General features: G+C 43.8%; 1 protein-coding gene across 6 annotated transcripts in view; it reads left to right on the top strand.

Annotated features, from left to right (window-relative positions):
- Nucleotides 1-19,814, top strand: part of OTOA (otoancorin) — a 75,551-nt gene that overhangs the window by 39,872 nt on the left and 15,865 nt on the right. For 4 of the 6 annotated variants that reach the window (XM_047837437.1, XM_047837435.1, XM_047837436.1 and 1 more), the window contains 7 exons: nt 1,718-1,811; nt 4,523-4,652; nt 7,795-7,982; nt 9,769-9,924; nt 17,151-17,293; nt 17,755-17,891; nt 18,434-18,531. In XM_047837437.1, coding sequence (XP_047693393.1) covers nt 1,718-1,811; nt 4,523-4,652; nt 7,795-7,982; nt 9,769-9,924; nt 17,151-17,293; nt 17,755-17,891; nt 18,434-18,531 — 946 coding nt within the window. The remainder of the gene's footprint in view (nt 1-1,717; nt 1,812-4,522; nt 4,653-7,794; nt 7,983-9,768; nt 9,925-17,150; nt 17,294-17,754; nt 17,892-18,433; nt 18,532-19,814) is intronic. The other 2 variants (XM_047837440.1, XM_047837438.1) reach the window with 1 other exon arrangement.

The raw sequence follows: 19,814 nt of genomic DNA, 5'->3' as shown, positions 1-19,814 counted from the left end.
AGCCCCACGTCGGGCTCTGTGCTGACAGCTCAGAGCCTGGAGCCTGCTTCGGGTTCTGTGTCTCCCTCTCTCTCTGCTCCTCCCCAGCTCACACTCTGTCTCTGTCTCTGTCTCTCTCTCTCTCTCAAATAAGTACCATTAAAAAAATTTAAAAATACCCCGAAAAACCCAGAGAGAGTCTCTAGTTTAGGGCAAGGTTAGATGCTTATGTTTATTCTAGAAGGGTCTGGCTTACATTTATTCTAGAAATGTGACCTTTTTTTGGCCTCAGATGCCCTGTAAAATGACAGTAACAGTGGCCACTCATGTGGTTGTCACCAATACATCTTGGCTTATGTAAAGTTTTTGGAACGATGGCACTTTACAATTGCAGGGAGGTGGCGTTATTGTTCTTGTGAAATAACAATAGCAGTAATAATAATGCAACTAATTGAACTACTGTCAGCTCAGTGGGGGAGCTCTCTGGGGGAACACAGAACTGTTGTCTCTCATGTAGAGTCTTCTGAAGTTAGGGCAGATATTTGAGTAGGGCCTAACCATCAGTCAGCGGTTAAACAGCAAATGTTTGTGGAGCAATTACCATGTCCCAGGCACTGCCCTTTTATATACAGTTTAAGATCATGGACTCGGAAGGCCGACTCCTTGGGTTAAAATTTTGTTTGTATCATTTATTGTGTGTGTGACCTGGGAAAACCTACTTAATCTTTTTGCACTTTAATTTCCTTTCTTTTAACATTTTTTAAAAAAGTTTATTTTTATTTATTTTGAGAGAGAGATAAAGAGCAAGCAGGGGAGGGGCAGAGAGAGAAGGAGACAGAATCCCAAGCAGGCTCTGTGCTGTCAGCTCAGAGCCTGATGCTGGGGCTCAAACTCACGAACCGTGACATCATGACTTGAGCTGAAGTCAAGAGTCGGATGCTTAACCGACTGAGCCACCCAGGCACCCCATGCACTTTAATTTCTACACCTGTAGGACGGGGACAGTAGTGGAAGAAGAAGGGGAGGAAGGAAAGGTTGTGATATAAATGACAGAAATTCAACAATTCAATTCAGGCTAACAAAAAGGAATTTACTGAGTTCAGAAATAGAATGTAACTAAAAACTGCAGGGGTATACTTCACACATGACTGGATCCAGAGGCTCAAGCGATGTTGTCGGGAATATGCTCCTCCCATCCCTCAGCTCTGTGTTCCTTGGTGTGGCCTTTATTTTCTGCACTTGGTAACAGGAACCGCTTCCAATGTCCTCTTTACTGCTGGGGATACCAGAAGAAAGAGAGTCTAGTTCCAACAAAATCCCCAAGGGTGGCTCGGTGTCCTGCATGTGATATCCTGCATCACGTGCTTGTTTTCTTGGTCGGGGAAGTGGGACTTGTCCACGTATGAAATCTGTTCCTGCAAGAAAAGATTGCTGGGAGGGGCACCTGGGTGCCTCAGTTGGTTGAGTGTCTGACTTCAGCTCAGGTTATGATCTCACAGTTTGTGGGTTTGAGCCCCACGTCAGGCTCTGTGCTGACAGCTCAGAGCCTGGAGCCTGCTTCAGAGTCTGTGTCTCCCTCTGTCTCTGCCCCTCCCCCACTCACGCTCTGTGTCTCTGTCTCAAAAATAATAGACATTAGCACACATTCTTTAAAAATTAAAAAAAAAAAGAAAAGGATGCTGCGAGCCAGGGACAACAGCATGGTTTTTTCAGTTCACTGCTTATCGTCTCTTCGTAGACTCCCCGGGAACTGGACAGCTGAGACTACGAAGGACTTGGGACCCTTTCTAGTACTTTTCTCAGGAGATGAATTAAGCTCTATTGCCACAAAGGTACTTCTGTGGGGTTTACTGCCCCTTTGCTTTCTGGAACCTATCCTCCCTGCTTCACAGGGCTCAGATGTTTCCAGCTCCACTCCACGATGTCTGAGGTTTGGGGAAAGGGAGTGAGGCAACAGCGAATCCAACTCTGGGCTTTTCACATGGCCCTTCAGACAGATGTGCACAGATGGGAGTTGTTAGCTACCACTCTGCTATCCATGAGCTTCCCACATGCATGCCTGTTCAAGGGCTTACACCTTCCAGTGCCATAGGCACATGCACACTTCTGTCCAGTGTGTATAATCACGTGCACAAACACATTTAATCCAGAACCAGAACCTCATGGGGCATTGCCTTTGGGCACACGCTTTGCTTGGAGCAAGTCTCCAAAATTAGACGGTCTAGACTAAGAGTCATGCCAGATAAGCATAAATGCCTCATCTTTTGCTACATAATGAAGCCACACAATCTCACTGGCATACAGCAATAAGCATTAATTTCTTGCTGACTGGTCTGTGGGTCACCAGGACAGTTCTGCTTCTGGGGCCCAGGCTCCCTGGGGCTCGTTCTTCTCACCACGAAGGTCTGAAACTCCAGAAAAGGGAGCACCGGAGTGCAGTTTTTCTAAAGCCTACACAGGGAAATGGCACACTGTCACTTTCCATTGGTCAAAGCAAGTCACATGACTGAGCCCAACCTCAGGGCGGGGATAGGAAGAAGTCTCCTTCATGCACAAGTGGAGGGTGCGGAGGGAGTGAATGTTTCCTGGACAAGACTCAGATGGACTGCAAGGCACGTCCACGTGTTCTCATCCCTGTACATGCACCTGCAAGATGTACGTTGTCACCTGTGCTCAGAAGGACCTGAACGTGGCATATCACCCAGGTTCACACATATGCACAGCACACATTCCAGTGTCCATGCATGGTAAAATCACCTTCTGGTGTGTCCAAACATATAGTCATAAGCAGCAGATATATACATACATATATATATTATATATATATACACACACCCACACACCCACACAGACATATACATATATATATATGATATACTTATATGTGATATACTTACATATTATATACTTATTTTCTAAAGATCAACTTTTGAAATGGAAAAAGTTTTGTCTCCAGATGGTTACATCTCAAAAACACAGTGTAAGGTAGGGTTAAAAAAAGGCAAGTTGCAAAAGAATATGTATAGTAGGATACTAAGTAAATTAGCAGATACTAGTTAAATTTTGTTTTCACTGTGAAAATGCTTTAATGATGGGTTTTTTTCCCACTGTGGAAATAGTTACATTAATTTTAAGTACATGCAAAACAGTTCTACATGTAAGACAAGTTTAGGAGTGCATGAGAATGGTTAGTGCTCAATTTAGGGTGATGGTTCGTTCCTTCTCTGGAAGGAAGGAGACCAAAGAGTGAGGCAAGGACCCATCAATTATATTTGTGATGTTTAATTTTTAAGCTAGGTTGTGGGTACATGGGTGTTGTGTTGTATTATTCTCTCTACTTTTTTTTAAATGACTGAAATGCTTAATAAAACAAGTAGTACATGCTCCTGGTTAAGAAATTTCAACTGTACCAGAAGCTACAAGATGACAGGACGTCTCCCTCCCACTCCCCAGCCTGCCTCCCCAAAGACAATTGCTTTTCCTAGATTCTTCTGCATCCTTCCATAAAAACCCTCCTCCTGCTTATATGTGTTCTTCCTTTAAAAAATGCAAAATGGAAAATACCATTCACTCTACTGTGCATTTTTCTGTTTAACAGTTAACCATGTCTCTTGTGAGTTGCATGTGACCTTAGCTGCCCATGAGAATCACTGGAGAGATTCTGAAAGGACACATACATGGCCTCCACCCCAGGCCAGTTGTCTTAGAATCTCTGGAGTGGGGCCTGAGTATATGTAGATTTCCCAGGTGATTGTCACCTACAGCCAAGATGGAACTACTGGCTTAGAATGTGACTCAAATTCTGAAGGTTAGAACAGAAAGAGGAACTCTCGAAACCTGAGGTGCATTCTCTTTGGACCGAGTGGGACACAGTGATGCACAGCTGTGTGAGCGAGTTTGACGAATGCTCTGGGCTCATGAACACGTCTACCAATGAGATCCTGAGTCTTGACAAATTGCATTGGTTGTAGATTAGAAATGGTACCTTCTCCAGGGTACCTCTGGAAGCCACTTCATTGCTGGTTTCCACCCAGAATCAGACATAACCCTCTTTTCCTCTTTTTTGATGATAAATAGAAAGTTTAGTAAAAATTTAAAAACAGTACCAGATCAAAATGGGGTAGGCTCACCTACATTTTTAACAGAAATTATCAGGTTGCTCCAGTAATGACGCACCATTTAACAGTCCCATAGAAAAATAAATGTGTGTATTTACTGCATTTATTCAGCATTAAGTAATAGCACTTTACCTTTTTTTTTTAAGGTAATATCACTTTATTTTATTTTTGGCAGTCTGATAGGTAAAAAACAATATATACTCGTGTTATTGAACATTTATTGGATGCTATTGAGGTTAAGTATTCTTTTATATGATTCTTCATAGAGAACAAATTAGTTGAGCTAGGAGATAAATTTATATAAGAAGCTGCTATAAAAGAAAAACAACCCCTGAGGGAGTAAGTAGTATCACAGTTTAAGTCTGTGTTTAATGTGCTTTAATTATTATTCATTCCTCCTCCTTCCTCTTCTTCCCCCCACACAGTTTCCTGATATCCTTCAACAAACAGCTTCCAAGATGGCCGGGACTTTGCTCCCCAAAGAATTCCTCTGGGCTGTCTTTGAATCTGTCCGAAACAGCAGTGAGAAGAGCCTCAGCTCTGACCCCAGCCCTGGTGAGTGTTTCTGGGGTGTCTGAGCTGGAGCTATGGCGGCAATGTTTGGGCTGAGTCCCTGGCATGAAGAGACCTCCTCGTCCAGGGGGCTGGTTGAAACGTTTGCAAGGCAGTGGCATGGCAAAAAGCCATAGACCAAAGAACTACACCTTTGGAAAAGTGATTTGGAATCACGTCTTCCACTCCTTCCCCAGGCCAGTGGGTTAAATGGTGAACGCGTGCAACACACATTTCAAAAAGATTGACTTAAAGGGTCTAAATGGCTGAGTGACTGGGCATTGCAGTGCTGGGGCCAGGCTGGCCGGTGTGAACCTTGGATCTGCTGCTTACTGGCTGTGTGCCTTTGGGTAAGCCCTTTAACCTCTCTGTGCCTCAGTGTTCAACGCTGTACGATGGGGACAATGAAAGTCTCTACCTCATTAGGTAATTATGAGAGTTAATGGATTTGAACCTGTAAATGTGTTCACAACATTGCCTGGCATGTAGGAAGTGCTCAGTAAGTGTGAGATACTTTTATGACTTTTGTGCACCCACGAAGCACAGACTTGTGCCAGGCAGGAGGAGGCAAGGTTAATCGGACCCAATCATAATTGTAATAATAATCATTGGCAGCCAATGCTCGCTTGCTTTCCTGCAACAAATAATTACTGAGCGCCGGCTCTGTGAACAAAACAGACAAAAATCCCTGTCTTGGCAGAGCTTACTTTCAAGGGACCTGGGGGGGAGGGCAGGTGCCAGACAGTATAAATCACACACACAGTAAGTAAAAGACGTAGTAGATGGTGTGATGATGAGTGCCAAGAAGGAAGATAAAGCAAGGGAAGGAAGGGGGTCAGGGGGTGTGGGATGGGGGATTATAATTTGAAAAAAGATTTCAGATTCTGTGTCTCCCTCTCTCTCTGCCCCTCCCCTGTTCATGCTCTGTCTCTCTCCGTCTGAAAAATAAATAAACGTTAAAAAGAAATTTAAAAAAATAATAATTTGAAAAAAGAACGGTGGATGCGGGTTTCACTGAGAAGGTGACATTTCAGTAGACTCCGGGAGTGTGGGCGTGGACTGTGTGGACATGTAGTGTTGGACTCTTACGGGCAAATAGAAGTGTAACAGGAACGAGAAGGGATGGAAAATGAGAGGCCAGTGTGGCTGGAGCACACAAGAGGCAAGGCCACGTGGGGCCGTATAAAGGAAGTCCTAAGGACTTTGTCCTTGGGTTGGGGTGTCATGGGGGAATCGAGCAAAGAAGTGTCACAGTCTGATGTAGGTTTACCTCGGGTGGTCCTCTCTCCGTGCCCTGTCTCACCTCACCTCTGTACTATGATGTGGGTGCTGTGCTTGCTCCCATGATTAAGAGACTTGGCCAAAGTCACTGAGTGAGTAATGGCAGCTCTTGGATTCATACCCAGAGCCGGTGGTGATCTCCATTAGCTCCTCCTGCCCTCACGACCTAGCAGTGCCCTTGTCAGATGGCAATGCTCCTACTCTGTGCATGTGGGTGTGCGAAGGTAAGACATGTCACTTGCTGAGGAGAAGCCTCTGTTACCAGCACACCATTGGGATTTTCTTTAGTGGTTCTGGGTATTAGTTACTGCCTCGCTTATAGTAATTAATGGATTAGCAGACTTACAACTTGGTTTCGTTTTAGTTAATTTATATGTATGTGTTGATTCATTCAACAAATACTTGCCAAACACCTACTATGTGCCGGACCTGGAACACAGCAGTGATAATACCAAGTCCCTGCTGCACTATTTAACCATTCTGTTCCTCTCTAATTCTGTATCACTGGATCCTGTTTTCCTGGGAAAGTGGGGTGGAGTGGGGGAGTCTAGGAAGGAGGTGTCTTTTGTGATAAAGATGCTTGAGGACCACACGTGGTGCCCTTGATCTGGTCTGATTTCCCCTCTTGACCAGGGTCCAGTGAGTTGCCATTGGTAAGGGAATGGCCACAGAGCTTGGGAATGCCCTGGCCCAGGTGGTGCTGGTGAGTCTGCGAGCCTCAGGGATAGACAGCTGCTAAGACAGGAAAGCCAGGATTGCTGTCAAGATAAGGAGCCCTGGTGGCTCTGGGTGGCTCAGTCAGTTGGGTGTCCCACTCTGGATTTCAGCTCGGGTCATGGTCTCACAGTTCATGGCTTTGAGCCCCTCATTGGACTTGCTGCTGGTAGTGTGGAGCCTGCTTCAGATTCTCTCTCTCTTGCTCCGTCCCTCTCCACCTCACTGTGTTTCTCAAAGTAAATGAATAAACTTAAAAAAAAAAAAAGAGAGAGAGAGAGAGAGAGAGAGAGAGATGGTATCCTTAAAAAAAAAAAAAAAAAAAAGGACAAGGAGCGTTTGGTTTTCTCCCAGGTTGGGCATATCTGGGAGAAACATTTTGTTTGCGTGTTGATGATGTGAGCTCATTTGACCAGGTGAGGTTCAACTTATTCCAAGACTGAAATGGACGGGTTTCTCCTGTTGCGAAGAAAATGCAACAGGTCCATTTCTCCTCTCCCTGAGGCAGTGGGAAGGCCATAGCCTCCACGATGATTTTCACGGACGGCACATCTTTCATCCTCCCTTCCCACACCAAGAACTGAATGCTCCTTCCTCGTAATTCTGGGAGCTTTAACTCTGGGTTGCAAACTCAAATGTATGCAGGGGGGCTGCGGGTACATAGCTAATAAAGATAGCTAACACGTATTGAGCACTTACTGTATACCTGGCATTGTTCTAAGTGCCTCAGATGTAATAATACATTTAGCCTTCACAGAAGTTCCATGAGGTAATTTTATCCTTATTTTATCGACGAGGGAACTGAGGCAGACAGGGGTTATATAGTTTTGGATTTGAATCTGAAGCCAGAACTGTTCACCACCGGCTCCTACTGTCCTCCAGGCAATTTGGAGCCCCAATGAAACGTTGCAGAGCTCCTGCGGTGTGCATGTGGTGTGCAAAAAGTTGGCATTTCCGCAATTTCATTACCAGGTAATTAGCAAGAAGTTCCAGAAGTGGGATTTAGGCTGCTCCATGTGTCCCTGCTCTCAGCGTCGACGCTAAGCTGCCTCTCGTGCATAAATCCAACTGGAGAAGGTTACTCGTTTCAATAAAGAAACAGACTAACGTGCCTGAAGCCCTCTTTCTTCTGTTCCTCCCCATTCTTCAGGTTGCCATGGAGTCGTGGCTCCTTCCTCTGGTGACATCTTCACGCTGGCTGAAGCCAATGCCTGCTGGGCCCCCGAGGACCTGCTCTGCATGGAGGAGCACACGTTCATCAGGAACGTGGAACTTCTGGGGGCTGTCAGGGGTTTTGACCAACCTCAGCTGATGACCCTGAAGGAGAAGGCAGTACAGGTAAAGCCCACGTCAGGGTGGGAGCTTTCAACAGAGAGAAAACCCCAGAAGGACGGTCCCAGCATTTCTGTGGGCAGAGCCCAGCCCAGGGGGTTTTCACTTGGTGTTACCGTGTTGCAGTTTCCCTGGATGAACCCAGTGCCGTAGGTATGCTCTTTGCATCTGACAAATTTCTAGTTCCTCTCTCTTAGGGCTGTGGCAGAGAACAGACATGTGTCTTGGCATCTAATGGATGTTCAGTAAAAAGTTCTGTGGATGTTCTGGTGCCTCTGACTGAGACGGTTTCCAGGAACTGTGCCTTTTCTTTCTCCACATGGAGGACCTCAGTTGCTGCTTACAGCAGGTTTTCTCAGAGGCTGTTGCGATTTTGTCGGAAAACATAGCAGAAAAAAGTGAAAAGAAGACTAGAAGTCATTTTTCATCTTTATAAAAGGGTCCCTTTGAGTGGCTCATTTCAGCCATTAGGATAGTTGTGGAATGTCTAGTTACCCTTGTGGGGTTAAGGCATTAAATTTCTTAAAATTATATTTATAACTCTTTTTTTATATAGATGACCCAAGTTTATTGTAGAAAGGTGGGAAAATAATAAAAAAGAAAATCGGTCATAATCTTCTACCTAGAGATAAGCACTGTTAACATTTTGGTATATTCACCTGAAGCTCCCCAGACTTCTGTATATGTGTATAAAATATATTTATATATTTCATGCGTGTATTTCATGTATACTTACACATATATGTTTCAAAAAATAGTATCGTGCTCACTCATTATTCAATAACTTGCTGTCCACACCTAACAGTATAAATGCATATTTTTCTTTATCAGAAATATAAATTTATATCAGCATTTTAAATAGCTATATAATATTTTGTTTTATGGCTGGTCCTTTTTTTTCCTGTCCTTATTTATTTAGCAAATTGGTAGACTTTTAGGTTGCTTATATTTTTTTAATGCCTCAAAGTACATATTTGTACATATTTCTTTGGATACTTGTCTCATTATTTACTTAGGATAAATTCCTAAGGTGGAATTTTGGGGTCAAAGAGTGTAAATATTTGAAAAGCTATTGATACATATGACCAAATTCCTCTCCAAAAAGTACGTACCAATTATATTCTCAACATCCACAAATGAGGGTATCCTTTATCCCATATCTCTTCAACACCATAAATGATCATTCTGTTTATTCCTTGTCAATATGATCAGCTAACATGGTATCCTCTGATTGTTGTTAATGTACAATTTAAAAAGTTATGACTAAGACTGAACTTTTTTCCATGTTTCTTCTTTTGTGAATTTCTTATTCATGTCTTTTTTTTTTTCGAAAATCAGTAAAACTTTGCTTCTGTTCTTTCACCATTAACAGAAAACTAGGGAAAGCAAAAATGTTTGTGTTTACAAGATAAATGGCCTCTTTACCCAGAAAACATCAAACCCTCAAACTACAACAGGGAAGATAAGAGCACCCTCCCCCACTTCCCCTGAGCTGTCTTTGTCATCTTAGACAAAGCCTTAGTCCACTGGCCAGGGACCCTAGATGTGGCCAATTCAAGACGAGGGCCAAGAAATCAGACCAGTCCATTCCTGTGATACAAAGTTGTTCTGTTCATGTCTTTTGCATATATATATTTAAGTAAAAACAAGTGTAGTCATATTTTTCTTGTTGATTTTTAAGAGAATTTTATATATTAAAGAGATTTACCCTGTGTCTGTTTAAAATACTATTGGCAATGGTCAGTCTAATCTGGATTTTTTTTTTTTTTTTTTTTTTTTTTTTGGCTTGAAGTTTTGGGACATGCCTTCTTACTGGAAAGAGTACCATATTGTCTCCCTGGGGCGCATTGCTCTGGCTCTTAATGAGAGTGAGCTGGAGCAGCTGGATCTCAGCTCCATTGACACTGTGGCTTCCCTCAGCCAGCAGACAGAATGGACCCCAGGACAGGTAGGTAGATGTTGCTGGATCTTTTAAATATCCCATTTTGGTCTTAATTTTCTGTATATTTTCCTTTATATCTTGAACATACAGTATTTATAATAACTGTTTTAAAATCTTTGCTGCCATGGGTGCCTAGGTGGCTGGGTCAGTTAAGCGTCTGACTTCAGCTCAGGTACGATCTCACGGTTTATGGGTTTGAGCCCCATGTTGGGCTCTGTGCTGACAGCTCAGAGCCTAAAGCCTGCTTCGGATTCTGTGTCTCCCTCTTTCTCTGAGTCTCCCTTGTTCTCTCTCTGAAAAATAAATAAACATTAAAAAAAATTTAGGGGCGCCAGTATGGCTCAGTCAGTTGGGCATCTGACTTTGTCTCGGGTCATGATCTCACGGTCTGTGAGTTCGAGCCCCATGTTGTGCTCTGTGCTGACAGCTCAGAGACTGGAGCCTGCTTCGGATTCGGTGTCTCCCTCTCTCTCTGCCCCTCCCCTGCTCACACTCTGTCTCTGTCAAAAATAAATAAACGTTAAAAAAAAATTTTTTTTTAATAAAACAAATTTTTAAATCTTTGCTGCTAAATTTCCATCATCAGTCATTTCTGAGTTTGTTTCTATGGGCTAATTTTTCTCCTAGTTATGGGTCATGTATGGGTCATGGCTAGTAATTTTGACTGGCTGATGGGCATTGTGAATTTTATCTTTTTGAGTACTTGATTTAGTTATACTCCTTTGAAGAGTATTTGGCTTTGTTCTGACATACATTTAAATTACTTTCAAATCAGTTTGGTCCTTCTGAGGCTTCCTTTTGAGTGTAATTAGGGTGAGTCCAGAGTGACCTTAATTCTATAGTTAATTTGTCCCCATTACTCAGACATGATTCTGGGGTCTCTATCTAATGCTGTATGTATTTCAAGACCTTTCTGCTTTGGCTGGTGGGAATGTGTGTTCTCTTTCTAACTCCATACAAGCTCTGAGAATTGTTCAGCCTGCTGCTTTCTGATGCCTCTTCCTGGTATTTATGTGGATTTCACTTCTGGCCTGTGTAGATAGGTCAGTACTGAGCCAGATCGGAGAAGACCTCTCTCTCTCTTCTGTGAAGTTTCTCTTCTGGTGTTCTGTCTCTCTCTCTGAACTTTCTTATTTTCCAGTACTTTCCCCCACAAATTACTGGTGCCCTGGCCTCCCTGACCTTGGATCTCTGTATTTCCAACTCAGATGGACCACTGGGGTTTTGGGGTCCCTTCCCTGCTCCCTGGACTGCAAGCTGCTTCTGGGCCATAAGCAAGGGTGATTTTCGGACTCTTCTTATTCATTTTCCCTCTTTCAGGATTATAGTCCTATGTTCTCCATTGTTCAGTGTCTGAATACAATTGTTTCTGTATTTTGTTCAGTGTTCTCATTGTTTATGGTGGGAGGGTGATTCCTGTGTCACTTAATCCTTCATGGTTTAAAGAAGAACTCCCCAGAATTTAATTACTTCAACTGGGAGGGAAGTTAACCCACTGGATTGCTAGAAAGGGGAGTCTTTAGCTGCTTCGTGGTATCTTCATTCTCAGGCAGCCCTCCCTCAGTGGTCATTTTCAACACCAGGTTTATATATTATCTACTTAGTAACCCCATAAAAAGAGTGCCTTTTGGGGCACCTGGGTGGCGCAGTCGGTTGGGCGTCCGACTTCAGCTCAGGACACGATCTCGCGGTCCATGATTTCGAGCCCCGCGTCGGGCTCTGGGCTGATGGCTCAGAGCCTGGAGCCTGTTTCCGATTCTGTGTCTCCCTCTCTCTCTGCCCCTCCCCTGTTCATGCTCTGTCTCTCTCTGTCCCCAAAAAAATAAATAAACGTTGAAAAAAAAAAGAGTGCCTTTTTTGCATTAATTTTTTTTTACATTTTTTTAATGTTTATTTTTGAGACAGAGAGAGAGAGAGACAGAGCACGAGTGGGGGAGGGGCAGAGAGAGAGGGAGACACAGAATCTGAAGCAGGTTCCAGCTCTGAGTTGTCAGCACAGAGCCCGACATGGGGCTCAAACCCATGGACTGAGACATCATGACCTGAGCCAAAGTTGGACACCTAACCGACTGAGCCGCCCAGGCGCCCCTTTTCGCACTAATTTTTGAAAAAATTGCAGCATTGGCTGTAATTGCCCACTGCAAACCATCACTGTAGTCAGGAGTAGAGCAAGTTGGGTGGCCAGGCATGTGTCAGGGAGCGGAGTCCATCTCAACATGACCCTGTGAACTGACAGTGGAGAATGGGAATGTGGGGGCTGCCTAAAGGCCCCAAAGACATCTATGCCCCAATCCCTGGAACCTTGGAAGATGTTCCCTTATATGGCAAAAGAGATTTTTCAGAGATGATTAATTTGAGGATTTTGAGGTGGGAAGATTCTCCTGATGAGCCCGATGTAATCACAAGGGTCCTTATGAGAAGGAGGCAGGAGGCCAGAGATACACAAGGACACAGAGAAAGATTCGAAGGCCCCAGGCTGCTGGTTCTGAAGAGGGAGGGTGCAGCTACAGGCACCCTGTGGAAGCTAGAAGAGGCAAGGAAACAACATTCTCTTGAGTTTCCAGGAGGAACACACCCTGCCGACCCATTTTAGGACTTAGGGCCTCCAGAAACGTAAGAGAATACATTTGTGTTGTGTGAAACCACTGACTCTGTGGCAATTTGTTACAGCAGCAAGAGGAAACAAATACAGGGGGGTTCACCAAAAGAAAAGCATGGTGTTCTCAAACACGGGGGGGGGGGGGGGGGGGACACACGGGTGCTGGGCAGGCAAAACCACTGCATGTCCCCCAGTTGTGTGAGCTTTTTGGAATCAGGATTCCAGGATTCCAGGCAGGAATCCAGGATTCCAGGCAGCCATTCCACAGCCATGGCTGTGAGGGTTACACCAGTCAATACATGGGAAACATTTTGAACAATGCCTGGCACATAGTGTTCAGTAAAAAGTACTTTTTTTTTTAAAATTTTTTTTAACGTTTATTTATTTTTGAGACAGAGAGAGACAGAGCATGAACGGGGGAGGGGCAGAGAGAGAGGGAGGCACAGAATCGGAAGCAGGCTCCAGGCTCTGAGCCATCAGCCCAGAGCCCGATGCGGGGCTCGAACTCACGTACCGTGAGATCGTGACCTGAGCTGAAGTCGGAGGCTTAACCGACTGAGCCACCCAGGTGCCCCTATACTTTTTTTTTTAATGTTTATGTATTTATTTTGAGAGAGAGTGAACGTGAACAAGGGAGGGGCAGAGAGAGGGGGAGAGAGAGAATGCCAAACAGGCTCTGCACTGTCATGGGGCTCGAACCCCGGAACTGTGAGATCATGACTTGAGTCAAAATCAAGAGTCAGACACTTAACCGACACCCAGGCGGCCCAGAAAGTAATTGTTTTCATTGTCATGGCCATCATCATCATCATCATCACCACACTTCCTCTCTCTGGAAGTTTAAAAGTTGCCTCAAAAAAAGAAAAGAAAAAAATAAGTTGCCTCATTTCCAAGATGGTCTAAACCAAGCAATTGGAGGTTCCTTCTATCCTGACATTCCATAATGACTGGTTTTGACTGGTTTGGGAAGTGCCACCTCAGCCTTCAGATATTAAAATCCTTCCATTTACAGTCCTGGAGAAAACAAATATATATCCAACTTAGAAACTAGAGTATCTCTTTCCCTTTGCACCAGTTTTAATTCCCATGGATGCCAGTGAGATTTATCAATATGTTTGAAGAGGATATGAAAACCTAACATTTGCATAGATCATTTGCAGTCAGGCCCTCAACTTTCGCTCCCAATCAAACCCTTAAATGCATGCTTCTAGATTAATAGACAGACCTGGCAGAACTACCTTAACGGAGTTCAGTTTAAAAACCAATATAAGGGGGGGAGGAAACTATTAGAGAAGCCAGAGGGATGAACAGGGAGATTGAAATCTTAGAGCTATTCATTTTTCAGAGGGTTAATATTGCCTCAAAGTGTTAGTATTAATTGTCTGGGAATCATTACAGATACACTGGTCCAGTCATTCAAGTAAATATATTTTGGCTTATCACCTCGCAAGCTGAGCTTGCGTTTTCCGGGTTCCAGTGGTGAGGACAATTTAATACCGCATCCTCAAAGTAATTTTATTTGAATTGTATTTTTGCACTTTCATTTTAAAATGGGCACGCCTGATAGTTGAGGAGCACACATCGTTACGAGTCATCTAGTGAAACCTGATTTGGGAAGCCTTGATAGGAAATGTTCAAAAGCTACCTAGAATCTCTATGTTCTCGTCATACCCAGACATCTTCACAGGCTACGAGTACAGGCTCTGGAGTCAGACTGTGAGCTTTGTAATCACTAAGGGAAGTTTCACGAAGAACCTGATCAGTCTGATTTGCAGGAACATGGGAAATCTTCCTGAAGCCAGTCCATGTGAAGGCAGCAATCCAATGCCATTTCTTTTGTTTTTTTTTTTTTTGACATTTTTAAATGCTTTTTTTTAAAATTTGTATTTGAGAGAGAGAGAGAGACAGAGTGCAAGCAGGGGAGGGGGCAGAGAGAGAAGGAGACGCAGAATCCAAAGCCGGCTCCAGCCTCTGAGCTGTCAGCATAGAGCCCGACGTGGGGGTCAAACTCACAGACCGTGAGATCATGACCGGAGCTGAAGTTGGATGCTTAACCGACTGAGCCACCAGGCGCCCCGATCCAATGCCATTTCAAAGGGGGTACCTATTGCCTACAACTTCTGTAGATCACTCACTCAGATATTCATTCATTCATTTAAAAAGTACTTACTGAACCAAACTGTGTGCCAGGCGTTGTACCAAGCAGTAGGGATTCAATAGCTAGCTGGATATTCTGTGCGTCTTGGGATTCTACGGTGGCACAGACAAAAAAGTGAGCACAGTGACAAGTGTTTCGAAATTGTGATAATTGATGGGGCACCTGGGTGGCTCAGTTAGTTAAACGTCTGACTTTGGTTCTAATCTCCTGGTTCGTGGGTTTGAGCCCCGTGTCGGGCTCAGCACTGATAGCTCAGAGCCTGGAGCCATCTTCAGATTCTGTGTCTCCCTTTCTTTCTGCCCCTTCCCTGCTTGTGTACTCTCACTCTCTCTCTCAAAAATAAAGTAAACATTAAAAAAATAAAATGACGATAATTGATAACAGAAAATGGGCAAGGTGCTCATAGAAATAGTCAAGGAAGGAGGCTATTTAAGATAGGTGAATCAGGGGAAGAGGTAGTGTGTAAGCAGACCTGAGGAGGGGTGCCTGGGTGGCTCAATGGGTTAAGCGTCCAACTCTTGATTTCAGCTCACGTCATGATCTTGGGGTTTGTGGGTTTCAGCCCTGTGCTGAACACAGAGCCTGCTTGGGATTCTCTCTCTCCCTCTCTCTCTGCCCCTTCTCAGCTCGCGCTTTCTCTGTCTCTCTCAAAATAAATAAAGTAAATAAACAGACCTGAGGAATGGGGAGGCAGCAGACATGAAAAGTAGAAACCCAATGCAACATTTCACAGTCTTTGTCACTTTCTCTTAAACTGTAATGATTCTTATTGTGTGATAAGGATGAACTAACTATTCTTATTGTGTGATAGGGATGAATTAAAAAGGGATGGCGGGGGTGTCTGGGTGGCTCAGTTGGTTAAGTGTCCAACTCATGATCTCAACTCAGGTCTTGATCTCAGGGTCGTGAGTTCAAGCTCTACATTGGGCTCCAGGCTGGGTGTGAGGTCTACTTTAAAAAGAAGTAAAAGTAAAGGAGATGGGAAGACTCACTATATCCGTGTGACCCTCACTCCCATTCAGATGTTTGTCCTTGGATGTCTCCTCCCTTTCTTTGCCTTGGGAGCTCTTGTCCTCTTGTAATCTTTTGCACCTGCCCCTATGAGCACTGAGGGATCCAGACTTTATTATACAGAGAATCTCCAAAGGCTTGACTTGAATCCTTCCTCAGGTCTGACAATCAAATCAGATCAAATGAATCAGGGTTCATTTAGTTACAAGTGGCAGAAAAAACAACCCAAAGTGGCTTGACCAAGCAAAGGAATTTATTGGCTCCCTTAACTGAAAAGTTCAAGTAAAGAGTTCAGGTATGGCTGGATTCTGAGTCTTCAACACTATTGTAAAGAATCTGTCTCTCACCATCTTTTGACCCTACTTTCCTTTGCGTTGGCTTCAGTCAGAGGCAGGTTCTTTCCATGCAGTGAGTTCTAGCAGGTTCAGGTGTTTATCCTTCCAAGGTCAGTCCAGAGAAAGACTGTCTTATTCCTCTATTTCAATTAGGACATCCCTAATTATTCCAGCTAACGTCCTGGTTGGTTTTGACTGGATCACATGCCCAGTCTAGAACAAATCATGGCAGCCAAGCTGAGGGAAAACTTGACTAGTCGGGACTGGGCCATAGCATCACTTCTGGAACTCAGCAGGCAGTTACTCCAGCTGAACCACATGAAGTAAGAGTGTGGGAGGGGTGGCTCTCCAGGGAAAGTCGTGCACAATGAATGGCTACTGTGGAAGAATTTCAGGGAACCCTGCACATCCACACCAACCCCCTTGAATCAAAGCTCACTGAAGAGATTCCTCTGTGATTTTCTACACCAAAGCATTTGATATACTACTCTCTGGAATTGAAGAGAGAAGGACAAACCTATTTCTATAGGACTTTAGAGAAAGAAAAATTCACTGTGGCCAAGATAGTCAGGGAAGACTTCATGAAGAAAGTGACATTTGACTTGAGCCACTGCCCCTCCACGCCCCCACCGTCCCGCCCAAATAAAAAGCTGGTTGGATTATAACAGTTGGGGATGCAGGAAGTACATTTCAGATGGAGGGAATGATTTGAGCAAAGGCAAAGGAGCAGAATATTACAAGGTTTGTGAGACAGTGCTGGAAACAGATGCTGGAAAAGTTTGGATTCTGACGCAGGAGAACTTATGGGAGCAAACTATCTGAAGGTCATGAGTGACTGAGGAAAATCCGCCAGCAGACACAGACACAGGCACAGGACACAGTTCCTTTCATGCCGGTGAAGGATACAAGAGTTTCACTGCCAGAAGACACCTCCCTGGATCAGGGGACACACTCAATGGAAGCAGCACCTTAGGGACACGAACATGGAGGCGGTGGCTAGGATGCTTCGGAATGGGAGTGTGTCCAGAGGAGTACGGGTGGGGGGTTGGTCCAGAGGCTACTGATCTAGCTCTGTTATTCCCTCCTAGTCTCTGGATGGTTCATCTTTATTCTTCCTTATTTTTTATAGGCTAAATCCATTCTGCAAGGATTCCTGGAGGATGCAGGCTATCGTATCCAGGATCTGAAGAGTTTCCACTTAGTAGGACTTGGTACAACCTTGTGTGCTATGAACATCACTGAAGTCTCACTTATAAAAATCTCAGAATTCAGGTAACCAAACCAGTTGTGTGCACAATGGCAAATGATCTCAGAATTCAGGTAACCAAACCAGTTGTGTGCACAATGGCAGCTCATGCGTCCAGCAACATGTTCTCCACTTCCTGATGCTTTGCCGCCTTTCTGGGCTAAGATAAGGAGTGGAGTCAGCTGGATCCTTTCTGGATGCTGAGCCTACCTACCTTCTTTTTTTTTTTTTCTTAATGTTTGTTATTTATTTGAGAGAGAGCAAGCATGGGAAGGGCAGAGAGAGAATCCCAAGCAGGCCCCATGCTGCCAGCACAGCCTGACGCAGGGCTTGATCCCACGAACCATTAGATCATGACCTGAGCCGAAACCAAAAGTCAGATGCTTATTAGCTGAGCCGCTCAGGCCCCGAGCCTGCCTACTTTCTGCACACCAGTTGTGTCTGAAGAGTCTCCCAGGCTCACACTATATTCTTCCCTCTTAATTAGGGTGGTGGTGGCCAGAATCGGAACTCTGCTCTGCAGCACCCATGTCTTGGCCGAGTTTAAGAGGAAGGCAGAAGTTGTATTTGGGGATCCCGCCAAGTGGTCCGGCCCTGTCTTGCAGGAGCTCGGGACCATTGCAGGTAAGAGGTACCTTGAGCATGCCTTCTCTCCCTTTCCAACCTTTGTCCTGGGGACTAAAGCAAATAATGATAATAATAATAATAATAATAATAATAATAATAATAAATAGAATCCTTGGCTGTGTGTAGTGAACATCTCTAAGGTTACAGTGGAACCTAGATTCATGACTTGAAGGTGCAGAGGGTGGGGTCTACAAATCTCCCCTTGGTGATTCCTGTGCTCACTAAAGCGGTTTAGGATGTGATTTAATTGGCTCCTAACTAGTTTCATACACAATCTGAAATTGCGTAAAGTTCCTTCTGGGCATACATTTCCTTGTAGGAGACCAATCAGGGCTGCTATGACCCACTTTTTTTTTTTTTTTTTTTTTTTTTTTGAGTTGATTAAGGAACTTGATTCTCCAGTGTGATTTTCAGGGCCTTTGGTAAGGAATGCGGCTTGCCTAGAACAGACAGATCTGTACATTAGGCAGCACCATTAATAAAACAAGTAGAGTTCTGATGGCTGGATCTAAACCCTCGTGATTCCTTTTCCTCCTCAGCTGGATTAACTAAGGAAGAGCTCCAAATGCTGGACAAGGATTTGATGCCGTATTTCCAGCCATCAGCAATCAAATGCCTTCCTGCTGAGATATTCAAAGTAGGTACCCAGTTCTTCAAGGAGAATAGGAGCTTGACCCCATTTCAAATCACATAGGGGAACAGATGGCAGGCCTCGGATTCTAGAGGCTTGCAACCAGCCTTCTCGGAAAGGGCCAGGGGGGAGCTGTATGCCAACAATGAATGGGTCACATGATAATTCTGGGTTAAAATTTTTTTTTCTTAAAACTTTAATTTATGTTTTAATTGTAGTTATTTTTATGGTTGTCTTCCCTTCATAGCAGGTGGTATTGATTTTCTATTTATGATGGTAGGACAGGTTCATATTTCTTTATCCAGAACCCTTGGGGACAGATATATTTCAGAGTTCAGAATTTTCCAGATTATAAAAAGATCACTCTGTGAATCTACAGTATGCAACTTAACACCCCCAGCAGTGTCTGGGGAAGCACCTTACGCATTAATATTTCTGTGAAGTAATCAATGACGTCACATTAATTGGAATAAATAGAGACTCTAAATGGCCTTCAATCAATTCAGGTTTTGCAGGCAAAGAAGTTTGTCTTAAACTTTGGAAAACACTTTCAGCTTTGAGACGTTTCTGGATTTCAGAATTGCCAGTGAGGGATTGTAGACCTATATAACATTTCCTTATTATTTTTATTTTTTAAATTATTTATTTAGTTTTAAAAATGGTTATTTACTTATTTTTGAGAGAGAGGTCGCAAGCTGGGGAGGGGCAGAGAGAGAGGGAGACAGAGAATCCCAAGCAGGCTCTGCATTGTCAGCACAGAGCCTGATACGGGGCTTGAACTTACAAACTGTGAGATCATGACCTGAACCACAATCAAATATCGGATGCTTAACCAGCTGAGCTCCCAAGGTACCCCATAACATTTCCCTTTTTTTCTTTTTTTTTTTAATTTTCTTTTTTCTTTTTTAAAATTTACCTCCAAATTAGTTAGCATAGAGTGCAACAATGATTTCAGGAGTAGATTCCTTAGTGCCCCTTACCTACTTAGCCCATCCCCCTTCCCACAACCCCTCCTGTAACCCTCAGTTTATTCTCCATATTTACGAGTCTCTTATGTTTTGCCCCCTCCCTGTTTTTATAGTATTTTTGTTTCCCTTCCCTTATATTCATCTGTTTTGTCTCTTAAAGTCCTCATATAAGTGAAGCCATAGGATTTTTGTCTTTCTCTGACTAATTTCACTTAGCATAATACCCTCCAGTTCCATCCACATAGTTGCAAATGGCAAGATTTCATTCTTTTTGATTGCCGAGTAATACTCCGTTGTATATATATATATACCACATCTTTA

Source organism: Prionailurus viverrinus, chromosome E3 (assembly GCF_022837055.1).
Source record: "Prionailurus viverrinus isolate Anna chromosome E3, UM_Priviv_1.0, whole genome shotgun sequence".
In the NCBI taxonomy this organism is placed as follows: domain Eukaryota; kingdom Metazoa; phylum Chordata; class Mammalia; order Carnivora; family Felidae; genus Prionailurus; species Prionailurus viverrinus.
This window is presented reverse-complemented; position numbering and strand designations above follow the sequence as displayed.